We start from the raw sequence: 16,655 nt of genomic DNA, 5'->3' as shown, positions 1-16,655 counted from the left end.
GAGAAATATGGATCGTGGTATATACAGTTTCCCACTTTCACATACATTGGGATTCATGGATTTCAATCCGAACCCTACAGGCTTCCTAGGTATCCTTCTGACAGAGTGATCTTGTTGGAAGTGGTGAGACAACTTCTAGAGTTTGATTCTATTTAGAAGGAAAATGACAGAATGGGCATGTCATTTCCTATTTCAGTTGGAAAGACATTGGAGGTTTGCTAGTCCGCCTTAGCAACTAGCACAACAAGTGAGGAGCTTGCATTCTATCGATTTGCAACATACAAGAAAAGAGAAAGATTTGATCCAAATAAGAAAGTTGGAAGGATCAGGGGAGAAAAGTTCATCCACAAGGTAGACATAGAAGATTATTTGGCCAACCTGATGGACGAGCAGGCAATAAAGAGAAGAATGTGGCCCAGAATGTCAGTGGATTTCATGAGGAAGTGTGGACTTTTTCTCATTCCTGACCAAGTGTTAGATGACAAGGATCATATGCATCCACAATATGAAAATGAAATGAAGAAGGCGATTCTATTGCCTAATTGGTCAGAATCTGAAGAAATAGATTTGAATGTATTGATGAGAGAGGTCTTGAATTTCTCCTGAGCATGGGTGGATATTCAGATGAACAAGTTAGTTGATATGGGTGTCACCTTCACTTATGAAAAGATGAAACAGGAGGAATTTCGCTTCCGAAGATGATCAAAGGACTATCAGTGATATCAGGATTCATGCGGACCAAGAGAGTCAAGCTCCTAAGAGAAGGAAGGACACACCAGGAGAAGTCAAGGCTAGAGGGAAGAAGATTGAGGAGGTCAAGAAGAAAAAAACAAAAGACTACTATTCCTTCGCCTATCATTCCTTCGCCTATCATTCCTTCACCACCTCTGAGTGTCTCGTCAATTAAGGAAGTTGAAATGCCAAAACAGAACAGGGAGTTCGAGCAATGTTCCAACACAGTGATATTACCAAAGAATATTCAAGATTTACATGCCATAGCGACATCTGCTCCACCTAATGAGGATGATGATCAACTGGGATCCCCTACTGTCCTTTTGGAGGTTAGTTTGGGAAAGAATGTATGTGATTTGACTAGGAATAATCCTGATGATGATGATGTTGTTATCTCGGCATTGAGAGAGCGTGATCGAGATATGTGTCTCGATGATGGTATGGAGATGGCCGCTATTCCTGATTGGCTGATGAAGAGTATGGAGAAAAGTAAGAAAATGATAGAGGCACAGCCTATTGATGACATTGATGACTACTTAGCTAGGAGCAATAAGGAGAAAAGAGCCTAAGAGAGTTGAGATTTTGTCACACATAGCTAGAGATGAGATACGAATGCGGATTGCGCAGGTGGCTGTTCCTGTTACAGGTGTGATGGTAGACATTGCTACTCCCATGGATTTCCAGATCACTTCAGTTGCCCTTGGCCGTACTACAAGAGAGAAGGAATTTCAGGAGGTTGGTGATAACCTTAGGGCAATCAATGCGAGATTAGATAGAGAGATTGAAGAAAAGGAGAAGTACAAAGAAGAGAATATCAGACTTAGAGAGTACATTGCGGGGATAAGGCATGAGAATCCCACCCTTATTTCCCCTATTGCAATTGATCGTGGACTACATTCACATTATGAGGCAGTGAGAGATACACTCTCGGAGGTGGAGAAATGGATTGAGAATACAAAGAGACAGGCGGATGATTTCCTTACTCAGTTTGTCCAGGCATTTGATAGAACAACAAGGCTCATGTTCAGAATACAGTATTTTGGAGGAGTTTGGGAAGAATTCGGACTTATTCAGGAGAAGACTATTCCACGCCTCAGAGCTTTGAAAAAGATTCCTAGGTCCACATTGGTTAGGGAGAATGTTGTGCACAATGGAGATAAATACGATTTCCATGGCTGGTATTATTCATTGGCCATGAAGAAATCAACTTATGAGAGCGCACAACTGAGTTGTATAGAGATGGAAGGATCAATTCATGATATTCAGTTGAAGATCCTTGCCTCAATTGAGGAGTTATTGGGGGTTGATGTCAGTGAGGCTAGTGGTTTACACTTAGCAGAATTAAGAGACAAAATGAAATTCATGTATTTTAATCAGTTGGACTCTTTGAAGAAGAGTCAAATAGATGATTTGGTCTCTTTGTTGATTCATGTTCATAGTTCACAGAAGCTCATGCCAGATTGGGAGAACACTTTGGATGCTTGCTCGGATGCATTGGACGTGACTGATTTACAACAGGATACCTTACCTAGCATTTCCATGGAGGAGTTAGATTCTTGGAGTATGCTAGGAGAGAGAGAGAGATGCAGGGAGGAATCTTCTAGAAAATTCCCTATTTGATGACTAGGTATCTTTCTATTGGGCCATATGTTGGTGGCTCCATTTTTTATGTAAACCCTAATTAGGGCAACTCTAGGGTTTTGTTGGCATGATCTTGGCCATCCATTTTGTATGAGACTCTATATACCTCATTGTCTCTCATTTGTAAGAGAAAGTTTTTGTAGAATTGTTGGTATATCCTGCTGTTGGTATTTTGGATATGTTGATATGGTTTTGTCATTGATGTCAACACTTGTCAACTCTTATCAGCACTTGGAAATCTTTGGTTATGTTCACCGACATGATCAGTGACTTATGCACAATCACCAGTATCTGGTTCACTGGCAGGTTATATTGTTCACCGGCACTTGGAATGACTTGGAGATTACTTGGTTATGTCGAAGGCATCGTTTGGACACTTTGTTTTGGTGATTTGATTATTGATCTAATCGGGTTTACATATTTGTCGTTACCAGCAAATAGGTCTAGGTTATGGACCGACAAGCATATCTATTCCAGATCAGCACGACACATCATGAAGATGATTTATTATTACTGTAAATGCATTAAGCTGACATCATGCATCACATATTGATTCATTTGTAATTAATTTTATTCTAATATCTTTTAGTGAGCCGACCTACTCATTTGGTCTTAGGTTATGGTATAAATGTAAGATCTCATTTATGAGATTAAGATAGGATTGGAAAAGGGAATATAATAAGGTATATGTGAATATAAGCAGAGCTATACACACAGACATCATTCAAGATTGAAGGAAGGTTTGAAGAAGGCAAATCAGAGCTTAACTGGCACTAAATCCAGCATATGAAGATGCTATTCTGAGCAGTACATTATCATTGGATTTAACCATCCAATTGTAGTCAGTGTGACTCCCATTTTGTGATTGAGCAGTGAGCTCTAGGCAGTTGGCCTTTCTGCATGTGCAGATTCCATATTGTACACACATACTATCTGCAGTAGTATCATTTGATTGTGGGTAAGGTTTCCCACTGTGGTTTTTCCCCTTACAGGGTTCCACGTACATATAACTGTGTTATGTGTTGTGTATGTTATTTGTCTTTCTGTTTCATACATTAAATTTTACCGGTATTGCAATTAACTGTTAAACTGTCTACTGGCATTAAAGTTTGGTTTACCGACATTAAGCATTAAGTTTGGTTAAGTTAGTTTTGGTTTGTATTTATTGGACAACTGATTCACCCCCCCCTCCCCTCTCAGTTGCCTCCGGGACCTAACACCTACAGCTATTTGAATATAAATCATTGTTAGACTTGATGGTGATTTTGTCTCTCAAATGTTGTTTTGCATTCAAGGTTCTCAATTCCTCCAAGTTAGATTAGAATTTTAGATTTAGAATTTGCTTTTATGTTTGTTAGATTGAGTGAAAGATTTGTTGAATATATTAGTGTGGAATCCTTAATCCATACCACTAGCCTCTTGCTGATTGTAAGTGTGCCATGCGTGGTCAACTGAAAATTTATGCAAGTTTAACTTCATTTATTATGCACCCATTGATATGCATCAACTTGGGTGGTGTCAATGTTTGATGGTGATAATTTGAAAATCTATAAGTATACCTTAGATGATTGCATTAAGCTCGTGTCAAAATCAGTTCGACTTGATGGTGAAACCCTACCTAGTTTGATTCCACTAAATTTGTTCATCATTTCCTACATTCCTAGGCTTAAAACAGATTTCCTGAACCCTATTCCCTTGTGCCATTTTTTAGTAAGTCTTGTTAGAATTGAGTCCAAAACTACATTGCCATATCCTAAGTTATTAGCACACCCATTCCATATCATGATAAATGAAGTTGATTCAAACAATTGTGTAAGTCCCAAAGTGGAAACAACAATTCACATCGACCATTGAGTTACCCACTCGTCAAGACTTGACATGTAGAAACCTTGGAATCATTTTAGTTGATCTTACCCTCAGCATCTGAGGTGATTTTGTTCAAGAGAGGGTAAAGTGCTTTGGTATTTTATTTTGAATGTTATGTGCCTAAAACACACATCAACACAGTTCAACTTGATTTTTTTAATGTTTGCAACCCTGAAAGGGTTTTGAGATTTTTGATGCTAAATGTTGTTGAAAGAAAAATGGGGAAATGGTCACACAAAGAATGTGTTTCCACCCTTATTTATCAATGGAGGAGGGAGTTAAATCTGTTTCAACTTATATTGTGTAAGTTAATTATGTTATTAGAAAAAATTATGTATAAGTCATTACAACATTATAAACACTAATACCTTTGTCTAAACATACATTATTTCATTTCATGAAGTATTTGGTGATGAATTTACAATTATCAAACCAAACCATGATGGGGGCAGTCCATCCATTAGATTTTAAAACTTTCAAAAAATTCTCAAAGTATTCTACATACAAGAAATTTAGGATATTTTGGAAGCCATAATGGTTAAATAATCTGCAAGGTATATGTCGTCTTTGTCGAGCCTTTATTCTGTCATTGGTTTCTATTTGAAGTCAATGTATTTGATGAATAGATATAATTTCAATTTGGACTTAACATCAATATCATCACAATAATAAAACGTAAAAAGACAATAGTTTGAAATCAATAGAAAATAAAAAATCGCATCTGTCAATGTTATAAAGTATGAAGAATATAAAAGTGGACAATTAGTAATTTTGGTTGTTTATTTTGTGTACAATTTTACCATGGCCTAAAGTTTCTACAATTATTTGGAATGTAGAGCATACATATTTGTGATATTTCTAACAATGAACCTTTTGAGAAATCTGACAATTCTTTTTTGATGCAGGTCTTGCCATTTATTGGCTATGCTGTTGCATTATTCTGTTTCTATGTTCTGGTTCCCATCTTATTAAAGGTATAGAAAAATTGAATTGCATAATGTCTTGATTTAATTTATAGACGGCAATCCATACCCATTTTCTACATGTTTTCTAGCTAGAAATGTTTTGAATATATCTCCTTGATCCTTTATACTATAGATGAATGGATTTCCTCATAAATCAATTTTAGAATTTATATTCTCAATCTCCACAATAAGATTGCATGTTACATCTATGAAAATTGCATAACATATTGAATTTGAACACAAAATATCAGTTCTAATTATGTATCATGCTTACCAAGGGAAATGAACTTTGCCCTACTATGTACCATAGTTTTTAGTTGTGGATGCGAAGGGAAGAAATGGAAGGAGGGGGATGGTTTCCAATTAAGGATAACTTTTGCCTACGTTTTGTGGATGACACAATTTTTTGTGGAAGAAGTGGGAGGGAAGGGGGAATATATATAAACAAGAAACAATACACAAGTTCTAGAGACATTATTTTGGAATATTAACTATTATTAAGCATTTTGATAATTCATATCCATGATAATAACACTGCAAATCTGTATTACTAATAAAATAAAATCTTTCATTCCTAATTATTAAGTCTTTCCTTAGATGAAGCAACAAAATGAAATAGAGAAATGACTTCGATCCTTCAATCTCAATAAATTTGCAAACTATTATTTGGTACACCTAGAATAGATTTATCATTATGAACCTAACTCCCCATTTCTTGAATTGAACTCCATCATGAATTTGAGGGTTTTTGTCTCCAAATTCCAAAACCTTCAGCACTTTGTTGATCCCTAGATGGAAATGCTCTGATAAAAGTAGAGGGTTTTCATCCTCAACTTTAACCTTTCGGGTTTTCGTCCATTAGGTGACCATGGGTTTTTGTCCCACTAGTAGTTTCTAGCCCTAGGCACAAATATCAGAATGAAAATGTAAATCTTCAGAATGAATCCCTTTTGTTCTCCTCAGCCCCCTTTTATAACCTTAAGCGGAAATTTCCCGAAAATAACTTTTAAATAATAATTCTTTTGCTCCATTAAAGTGACTTAATATTAATTTACTTTTTGGCCCCTAGCCGAAGTCACCATATAACACTTTATCTTGACCTTTATGAATAACTAAAATAGTCATCTTTAAGAGTAAAATAAAAAGTTATCTTTGACAGCTTAATTTTAATTATTTTTTAGGGTCAGGCAAAAAAGGGACATTATAGTCCTCCCTCCCTAAAAATTGTCTGTCCTCAAGAAATGCCAAATCAACTGTTGGTACCATTGATTGATCTCGGATAAAACTCAATGTGATTCCAAGATCCTAAATCAATCTAAAGAATATTCCTTTACCATGATTTCATTGCTCCACTATGATACAATCATCTATTGCAAATTTGCTACATCATGCCACAATTCCACCAATCCTTTATATTCTTGGAACCCAAATTTTCATATCACCATACACACTGAGGCTAGACGAGAGAACATTTCTCATCAAATTACCACTAACAATCACACACTGTTAGTAGGAGTAGGCTCATGTTGCAGAGCAATTTGAAGAGAAGGAGCCAACCTTCTATTCTTTTTGATAAGCAAATTTTGTCATCAGATGGGTTTTCAGATTTGTCTCTATAAAAAATCATGGGAGGATTTTGCTTGATTTTTCGTTAAAAAATCAAGGAGTAATGTTTTGCCACGTGATGTTTAGTGTTTTGCCACGCGAAGTTTTTTTTGGTGGGTTTTGTTTGATGTTTTCCTCAAAAATCATTTCAAGGTTTTGTTCTTGTTTAGGGTTTTTACCATTTTTTCCACAAAAAATGATGATTTGTAACTTCAGTTTTGGAGGGTTTGCCGATCTTTCCTCAAAATCATGGTTTCAAGTTTCAGTTTGGTTACCTAACATCAGGTTAGATGGATTCTAGTAATCTTGGTCATTAACACTTTTCAGATTCTGGGAGGCTCTTTGTAGTAGTAGTGTTCTTTGCATTTGTGATCAAAAGACTTGCAGTGTCTTCTATAGGGTATTGTTGTGACCTTTTTCACACATCGCCCCATTGCAAATGGGGACCCTCTCTTTTCCTGCTTTCTAGGGTTTTTGTTAGTGTCCTATGGCCTTCCGCTTCAGTTTTACCAAGCCTTGCCTAGTTTTGAGTAGTTCAAGCCTTAAGGATTGAAAGTTAGTTTTTGCAAACCAAGTGATTCTAGAGTCAGGACACAGTCAGAGTGCTTAGAAAGGTCAAAGGACGAAGATCGCAATTGATCTCGATGAATTTGGACAACTTTCTATTTTTAGAAAGTTTGCTTTTTGATTTTTCCTATTTTTTAGGAAGTTTCGTTTTTGGCATTTTTAGCCTGATCCCCGGTATGGCTATTTTTATAAAGTCTTCCCTATTTATTAGGGATGTCTACTTTTGCTTTTTCAGAATAGGAATCTAGGGTTTGCACCAATCCCACTCACCTGCTTCGACCGGGACCTAAAATTTCCAAGTTTTGACCTAAAAAGCCAGTTCCCTACATTTAGGGATCGTACTGCTTCAGATGGTTTGCCTAAGTATGGATTTCAAATTTCAAGTTAATCTCAATAAATTTGGTCAAAATGTGAAATTTTGAAATTTTCCAATTTTTTTTCTAAGTATGGCTAATGGATAAGTTTGAGTGTCATGACAGGTGTGTAGAAAGTCTGCCCAAGCAAAGATTCGCCATGTTGGAGGGATGACCAAGATTCGCTATGCTGGAGGTGCTTCAAAGGTCCGCCATGAAAGGAGTCATAAAAGTCCGCTTTGAAGAGGATGGGATGGAGTGCTTCCTAAAGTCCGCCATGCTTGAGGAGGTAGGCCAAAAGTCCGCCCAAGATGGAAGGGACACCAAGGGAGAGCCTTCAAAACTCCGCCATGCCTTGTAGAGTGAGAGAAGTCCGCCATGTAGGAGCCTTCACAAAACTCCACCATGCTTGAGGAGCTGGGACAAAAGTCCACCTTGGTGGAGGTAACACTAAACTCCGCCCTTGGAGAAGGAAGTTGAAACTTCGCCTTGGTTGAGTACTCATCAAAGTCCGCTCAAGGGGAGAGCCTTCAAGAGTCTGCCATAGGTTAAGGAGACTAAGAAGAGGGAGCTCAAAACTCCACCCTCCTTGGTGCCACCTCTAAACTCCGCCTTGGTTGAATCATCACCAAAGACCGCCCAAGGGAGAGTCTTCCAAAACCCGCCATGTCTTGAAGACCCTCCAAAGTCCGCTCTCCTTGGGGTCGCTTCAAAGGTCCGCCATGCATGTTGAAGGTGATGCCTTCAAACTCCACCCTCCAAGCAAGTTGCCAAGCCTTCAAAGTCCGCCTTGGTGGAGGTAACAACAAAGTCCGCCCTATGTAGGAGCCTTCATGAAACTGCGCCCTAGGAAATGTTCAAAAGGTCCGTCGTGCTTAGGGTAGGCCCACCAAAAGTCTGCCATGCCTTAGTAGCCCTTGGTGTTGGAGGTAAGTCCACCTTAGCAAACAAGGAGATAGAGGAAGATAAAACTCCGCCCAAGGTGCTAAGTGTGATGTTGAAGACCTGCTCAAATCTCCACCCTAGGCCTTAAAAAGGTTGTAAGAGATGGTCAAGAAAATCCGCCATGCATGTTGGAAAGGCCATGAAGAGAGGCCATAGAAGTCCGCCCAAATTGGTAAAGAAGATGGAAGAGATACCATCAAAACCCGCCATGATGAAGAGGAAGATAAAACTCCGCCCAAGGTTGTAAGAGATTTTCAAAAAGTCTGCCCTTGGTGTCCTTCAAACTCCGCCATACCTTGGGAAGTCTCCAAAAGTCCGCTCAAACATGAAGGTCAAACAAAGTCAACAAGTTTGGAGTGATGTCATCAAAATCTTTGAAGCAATTCGAACTTAAAGACCAAGATAGAAAGTTTTTCGTTGGAAGGGAATATTGGAAGATGGCTTAAGATTTCGAACTTAAAGACCAAGATAGAAAGTTTTTTTTGAAAGGGAATATTGGAAGATTGCCGAAGATTTCGAACTTGTAGCCAAATTGGAAACTTTTGGAAGATATTTTCTGCGAACTTGGAAAGATGACAACACTTTCCTAAAGAGTGAAGTTAAAATTGGAAACATGAGTTGGACGATTTTAAGTATTTCTAATTGAAGATTCAACTTTATTTACAAATACTTCCCTGTAACTTCATTTCTACACTAAGAAGTTCGAAGTTATTAAGGAGAGCATAGTAAGGTATTTTCAGATTGGAGTTCATCTGAAGGAATTTCGACATTGCTTACTATTTACCAAGCTTTTTTGGCAGAAGTTTCACAGATTTTAAGAAAAGACAACCAGTATAAGGAAGAATTGTTGAATCCTTCCTGATTTTTCTGAGTATTTTTTTTGAGAAATTTCCAGGCTTACTTCCATCTATTCGAAGGTGAAATTGAATTCATGGTGCAGATTTATATATTTTCTGAGTATTTTTCAGAGTTTGAGGGATGATGCTTAGTAGATTTATTCGATTTTTTTTGGGAGGAAAATCATTTTTTGACTAAGTATAAGGAAGTTTTTGAAGTTATAACACTTGGTGTTAATTTACGATCACCACCATCCTTGAGATTGAAGGGTTTTTTTGTTCAAAATGAAATTTCAGTTTTTATGGCTAAGTATGAGAATAAAATGGAATTTTCAAAACACAGCCATTTCGTAGCCCCCTTTTGTCAATTTATAAATTAATTTCTAACTTCCAGCTTCATTGTCTGTTTGCAGATCCTAGGCACGATGAAATTCCAAGTGGATAAAGACGCCCCTCCGGAGTCAAGGATGACTTCAAAATGGAAAAATATTGGTGACACCAACCTCAGACACATCAATCTGAAGGAATTTAAGAAGCGAATGTTTGGTCTGGATAACCTTGTACCTACCACCATCGCACGAAAGATGATTAAGAGTGGCATCGTGCATGCTGCTGGCTTTCTCCCCACCATGCAATGCAATGAGTTAGTAGTTGAATGTGCTAAACATTAGAACCCCACCAGTAAAGATATTGTTGCACCTGATGGAAGGGTGCTGGCGAACATCAGTGATGAGGCTATCAGAGAGGCCTTCTGGATCCCAGAGTATCACAACACGGTGTATGTAACGAAGGACAAAGCTGATAGCATGTATCAGGACCACTTGGAGGAATATGATGCCATAGTCAACCATTCCTGGCTGGACAAGCCAAGGAAGGGCGCCTCCAAACTTCAAAGGAAGAGCCTGGTGAGGGCGTACTTCAAGGAGGACATTGGGGACATGATCCTTCTACTCAACAGAATAATGGGAAATCCTCAAGATGCCCCATTCGAACCCTGGATGTATTATTTCATTAATGAAATAATGAATGGAGTAAAAATGATAGACTGGGCCAGGATGATTAGCGACAACCTAGACATCTAGTTGAGGAACCTAGAGGCGAATAGAACCTTCTTCATGAGTTCGTACCTGTTTTATTCCTTAGCCAAGACCTACAGATACAGAGGCCTTACTTGCAGAGGAGAAGTAGGGAACAAAGAGAACCAGTTCCTAGTCTATGATTGCTATCCCCAGCTCCACATGGAAGAAAAATTCCGTTTTAAAAGAGTGAATGATACCTTCCTCATGCACCTTACGCGGACACTACAAGGTGGACTACACTAGAGACTCTTTCAAGAGTCTATGAACTTCATCAATCCATTTGGGTATTGGTATATCCAATATCCAAAGTTCACTTACCTTAGAATTCAGGGATTCTCTGGGCCTCCATACAAGCTTCTAGCTTACCCTAGCAACCGAGTGGTGTTGCTTGAGGTTGTAAGGCAATTGGAGGAATATATGGTGATTCAAAGGGATAAACAAAAGAAGGTAGGGACTTCCTCTCTTACAATTGGTAATCGGCTGGAGACATGTCCATCGTCACAAGCTGCTGCAATTGCTGAGAAGGCGCTGGCTTGCTATCCCTTTTATCAGTACAAGGCAAGAAGGAATTTCGATCCATTCCACCGAATAAAGAAGGTCGAAGGAAGGACATTTGAGCACAGGCCTAATCTAGAAGATTATTGGGCTAACGCAGTCGATAGTTTCGAAGTTAGGAAGAGATTTTGGTCGAGAATTCCTTTGAACATGGTAAGAGCAAAAGAGGTATTCAGAGTAGCTGACCAAGTAGAGGATAGCCTTGAGCTTCAGTAGCCGGGCTTCGAAAAAATGAAGAATGAACCACTGGTTTTGATAGATTGGACGGAGGGAGAAAAGTCAGATCTAGCCGACCTCATGAGGATAGTGGTTGAGTATTCCAGGTGGTGGACATCTGAAAGGACAAAGCAATTAAAATCCAAAGGTGTAACCTTGACTTACGAATTGATGGGAGTGGATGATTCTTTGCCCTCCAATCCTTGTACTTCCGCAAGTAATGCCCGGAATCTAGACAGTGTTGGGTCTTGAAAGAGGAAGGAGTTTGTTGGGAGCTCCGTAAAAGTCACAAGAAAGAAGATTGTAGGGGAAAGAAGGGAGTCCAACGAAGGCCAATCCATCCTAAGTGCCGCTTCTATCGTACCTGATCAGAATGCAGTTGAGGAACAGGAGATGAACATCTGCATGGTTAATGATGAAGAGAGAATGCCTTCTCCTTCAGTTGAGGAAGTAATGAAGGAAGTTGTCCAAAGTCCGGACAAAGAGCAAACTGAAACGCCTACATCTCTCGTAGTCTTCTTAGATCGCATAGTTGTAAACCCAGGAGGGACAGATGATGGATTTGACCAGAATACTGTAGAGCAGTCAACTATCCCGGATTGGCTAAGGGAAAGAATAAAGGCTAAGGTCCCCAAGGAGGCCTATTCCGAAGAAATCACAACAGCATTCCTGGAGAAGGTGAATGAGCCAATTATAGTTGAACCACCCAAGCCCGCTAGAAAGTTTTCTCTGATTCAGCGAGACAGTGTAGGATTCAGGACAGTCCAGATAGCGGTGCCTAGAGAAGGAAAAACTAGGGACAATGTCGCCGCAGATGATTACAAGATTACCACCATAGAGCTGGGTAAGCCCACCCAGGACCCAGAGGTCCTGTATTTCGATGACTCTTGTAATGCTTTGAAGCCCTGTTTGGCCCATGAGAAAGAAAAGAGGAAAAAGGTTGAAGAAGAAAACCAGCAGTGGAGAAAGTATGTTCTCCATCTTACCAGACCACTTAACCATGAGATCCCGGTTACCCCTCCACAGTCTCTTCAACAGGAATTGATGAAGGATTATGAGGACATGAAGGGATCGTTCACACAAGCCAAGGAGTGGATTTCAGACGCTTCAGCGCGTGCTGACATATTGGTAGAAAATTTAGTGTCAGCACATGAGTCGACCTCTTCGCTAATCAATCATATCCAGGTTCTAGCTATTAATTGGGAGGATGTGGAGGAAATTCAGGATGAAATACTCCCGCATCTGAAGGTTATCTGAAGCTTGTCGAAAAGAAGCCTAGTGGATGCAGGTATCATACAGGCCGGAGATAGGTACGACTTCAGCACATGGTACTATGCCTTGGTCACTCGGATTGAGGTTTTGAAGAAATCTGAGACCAAGTGTTTTGAGACAGAGGAAAGTGTCAGGGAGATCTTGAGCAAGGTATTTCATGTAGCATCTAAGGTCTGGAAGAAAGAAAATATAAGGGAGAAGCATTTGCAGGCAGAAAACCTGAGAGCCAGGATTCGGTCAAGCTTCTTCAAGGATTCAGGGATGATTGACAAAGACGATCTCTCGAGGATTGCAAACTTTCTCTTCATCGATGAAAATTTTCTTGCCCAGGCGGTTGAGTGGGAAAGCATCCTCGCCACATGTACTGATGATGTGGACATCATCGACTTCCAGATTGGCAGTTTGCCAAGTGTCATCATGGAGGAGGTCAAGCTTATTGTGTCCAGGTACATCGAATCCGCGAAAGAGGAAAGTGGACGCTCACCTCAGTGAGATTAGCAGTTGTGCCACATGTCACTTTCTTATTCATTCAAGCTGATAGTGTTTTGGGAAACCCTAATTAGGGTTTATATATTTCAATCTTGGCCCTTGATCACTGTTTGATCTCGGCTGTTCATTTATTTTGAAAAACTATATAAGGTTGCCTCCTCTCATTTGGAGAGTGTGAAGTTTTTGATGTATTGTTGCGTAAGGTCATTTCCAGATAATATATTGCATGTGTGCTTGTTTTTTAATCCCTATTGTTTGAATGATTTGCATGGTTTCAATTTCTTCAACACTTAGTTAAAGTTAATTTAGATTTGCTTTCCTTGTTAATTTGAATGAAGGATTTGATAAGTGTCAATTGATGGTGTATCTCCACTCATACTTTTGGTAAATGGATGATTTCCATTTTACTATGCAAAGTTAGTTTGAGTCCATCCCCTGTGCATCCCAACATCTCGATCATAAGCACAACCCATTGAAGATTGCATCGGCTTTGTGTAGTTGTCCCTAGTGTGGCGAAGCAAGGTTTGGTTTCTCAAGAGCATCCAATTGATGTTTCCAGAGTTCATAGGATTAGATTAACCTTCTTAACCCTATCTCTTTTCTCCTTTTTTTTGAAAGTCTAAATCCTAGAAAATCCCCCCCCCCCCCCCCCAAAAAAGGAAGAGCCTAAAATTGTTAAATCCATCTAAGTTCAGCAGTTCAAGACAGTTGTTAAACGTAAGTCCCCCTTGGAATTTTCAGCATACACTACCTAAGAAGCTATTCCACTAAAGTCGCTTGTTCGCACATATAGACCTTGCAATTAGTAGTGATTCTTCAGGAGAGGATAGAATACCTTCGAGTATCCTATTCTAATGTTTGGTAGATGATAAAACAGACACCAACAGGTATGTTGTCCTCATTTTTTGTTTTAAAAAATGATGGACCATTACATAAAAAATTTGTCAAAAAAGAAAAAAATTATTCTATGGAATGCTTCCCGAGGCAGAATTTCGCCTTAACTTTTAGATTGGCCTAATCCTTAGTCCATCCTCGAACCACGTTTCAAATTTCATCGCATTCTGGGTCCGTTTGCTATGTCTTTCCTTCAATTTTGGGTTTTTTTGTCCCTGATTGCAAGTGGGAAATTTTCCTTAAGTTGCAAGTTTTAATGTTTTCGTTTGTTTTAGTCTTTGTAGGGAAATTTTTAGTGAATTACAAGTGCACTTTATGAAATTAGAAATTGTAACTTACTTTTTATTTCCCCCTTGTTGCTATTTGTCTTTTAAGTCATTGTAGGAACTTTTTAGACATATTACAAGTGAACTTTAAATTATAAAGTTTAAATAAAACTTGTAATTCTTTTAAAAAGTTTCACTTAAGTGATTTTAAGTTATGGTAGGGGTTTTTCTCCTCCATTACAAGTTTTATAAAATCACTTTTACTTGTAATAGGGATTTTATTTCCCTACTACAAGTTTTATTTTTAAGTTGTTTTTCAAGTCACATGTAAAGGGAATTTATTTTCCCCATTACAAGTTTTTTTTTAAAGTCAAGTTATTAAAACTTGTTGAGGGGATTTTATTTTCCTCTTACAAGTTATTATAACTTGTATTTCTCTCACAAAAACCCGATTTTGCCTTGTGCAATGAAACGTGACATTTTAAACTTGTAATATGAAGAAAGAAACCTGATTTTCATTATTACATGCAAATTGAAACTTGTTGCATTTCTCCAAGAACCCGACCAGCCAAGGAAGGTGCAATTTGTTGAAGCTTTCAAGCAAATTTTGTGGAGGAATTTTAGGAGGTAAGAGGCATTTTGGATTGTCTCCTATTTTCATGCATTTGTAAACACGTCCCATGCCATTTGGAGGTTCAAATCGCTAGATTTTTATGATTTATAATCAGCAAAAAACGTGTTTATTAATGCCATGATTTTCCTTGAAATTTGTCACGATTTTAACACTTTCCTAAATCGTTTTTGCTTTCTCTCCTAGGCGTGGGGTTTGGATAGAGATTTGACCCATTCTTCTTGCATTTTGAAACACGTTTTTGCTGTTATTCTTCAAATCCGAGTTTGAAAAAACGTGGCAAGGGTTTTGGAGTTTATTTCTATTTAAAGGATTGCTTTCTCCATTCAAAGATTGTTTCATCTCGTGGAGAGGCATCTTGGACAAGCAAGGTAAGTTTTCTTTTGATTTTTGCTTTCTTGCTTTGTTTATTTTCTCTTCTTATTTGATCCTTCTAGTTGTAAATTTGTATATATGTTGATTTTGCCCTAAAATCATTTTTTGTGAGAGAGATTTTCCCCTTTACAAAGCAATTTGTAAATTGCATTGATCTTCCCCATTTTACCTCTTAACTTGTATTCGGGATTTTAAATCCCGATTACAAGTAGGATGAAAATAATCAATCTTCCCATGTGATTAGAATATTTTAATCATCTTTTGGTAAAATTCCAATTTTCTAAGTGGAAAAATACCCGTTCTTTCAAAATCGGGTTTTTAGAACTGGATTACATGTTGAAAGTTCTTCCCATTTTCTTGAAGATGACATTCCCAAAATCCTTCCATTTTTGTTCATACTCATTGTCTTTATCCGTACATTCCATTCACGCCATTTCCCACATGTCAAAATTTCATTTTTCACTCATTTCTCCATTTTCCGTTTTACAAGTATACTTGCATTCGGGTTTCAAAAATCCGATTGCTTGTTTGCCCTTCCCCACTTGTATACTTGTAAAACGGTCCCCAAGATCCAAAATTGGTCAAAGTCAAGTTTCAAACATTCCCATTCATTTCCCATCTTTCTCTCACAAAGTTGTGAAGTGCAAGGGTTGGAGTTCTTCCCATTTGAAGAAGAAAAAAATGTTAGTTGCAGCTGACCTTGATGTTGCTTTAACACTTTTAAGTCTTCATCGGAGCATACCAGCTTGTTCTTCAATGTCAGATTTACCATCATCTTCCATTCCAAAGAAGATGAAGTATAAATATGACAAGTACCAGAATGAAGTTTCTCCTTCACAAGTTTCCTCTCCTTTGGATCATATCAAGGATACGGAGATAGGGCATGTTGACATGTCAGAATTCATTAAAAGGGTGGAGGATCCACAGGATAGTAATATGCAGGGGTTGTTGGACAGCCACATTCATCATGCATCTTCTTTTCCAATGGTTGCCCTAGAACCTGAATTTGTTCTCGCTTGCGCTCACCACTTTCGACAAGGAGACGAGAACCATTAGAAATGATGATGGTGAGGCAATAATCCGCCTTGATGCAGATACTATTGAGAAAGTCTTCAGAATACCATCAACACCTATGTATATGGAGATTTCAAAGGATAGTGTAGCTGAGTACTATGTCAAGAGGGAAAAGGACTGCAAACGCCATATTAATAGATGGATTCATGAGCCAAGAGCCGCTTTCACAAGGTGGGCTAAGTTGTACCGTTGTGATTTCAAGTGGAAAATTGGAGATATCATTACTCTCCTCAGCAGGATGATGGGTCTTGAGCACTCTAATGTTTTTGAGCCCTGGATGTATCAGTTTATCAT

At 38.5% G+C, this 16,655-nt stretch overlaps 1 protein-coding gene across 3 annotated transcripts in view; it reads left to right on the top strand.

Moving 5' to 3' along the window:
* LOC131033733 (uncharacterized) overlaps positions 1-16,655 on the top strand; it is a 210,990-nt gene that overhangs the window by 135,248 nt on the left and 59,087 nt on the right. For all 3 annotated transcript variants that reach the window (XM_057965005.2, XM_057965004.2, XM_057965006.2), the window contains one exon: positions 5,145-5,213. In XM_057965005.2, coding sequence (XP_057820988.1) covers positions 5,145-5,213 — 69 coding nt within the window. The remainder of the gene's footprint in view (positions 1-5,144; positions 5,214-16,655) is intronic.

The sequence above is a fragment of the Cryptomeria japonica genome, chromosome 4, assembly GCF_030272615.1.
Source record: "Cryptomeria japonica chromosome 4, Sugi_1.0, whole genome shotgun sequence".
Classification (NCBI taxonomy): domain Eukaryota; kingdom Viridiplantae; phylum Streptophyta; class Pinopsida; order Cupressales; family Cupressaceae; genus Cryptomeria; species Cryptomeria japonica.
This window is presented reverse-complemented; position numbering and strand designations above follow the sequence as displayed.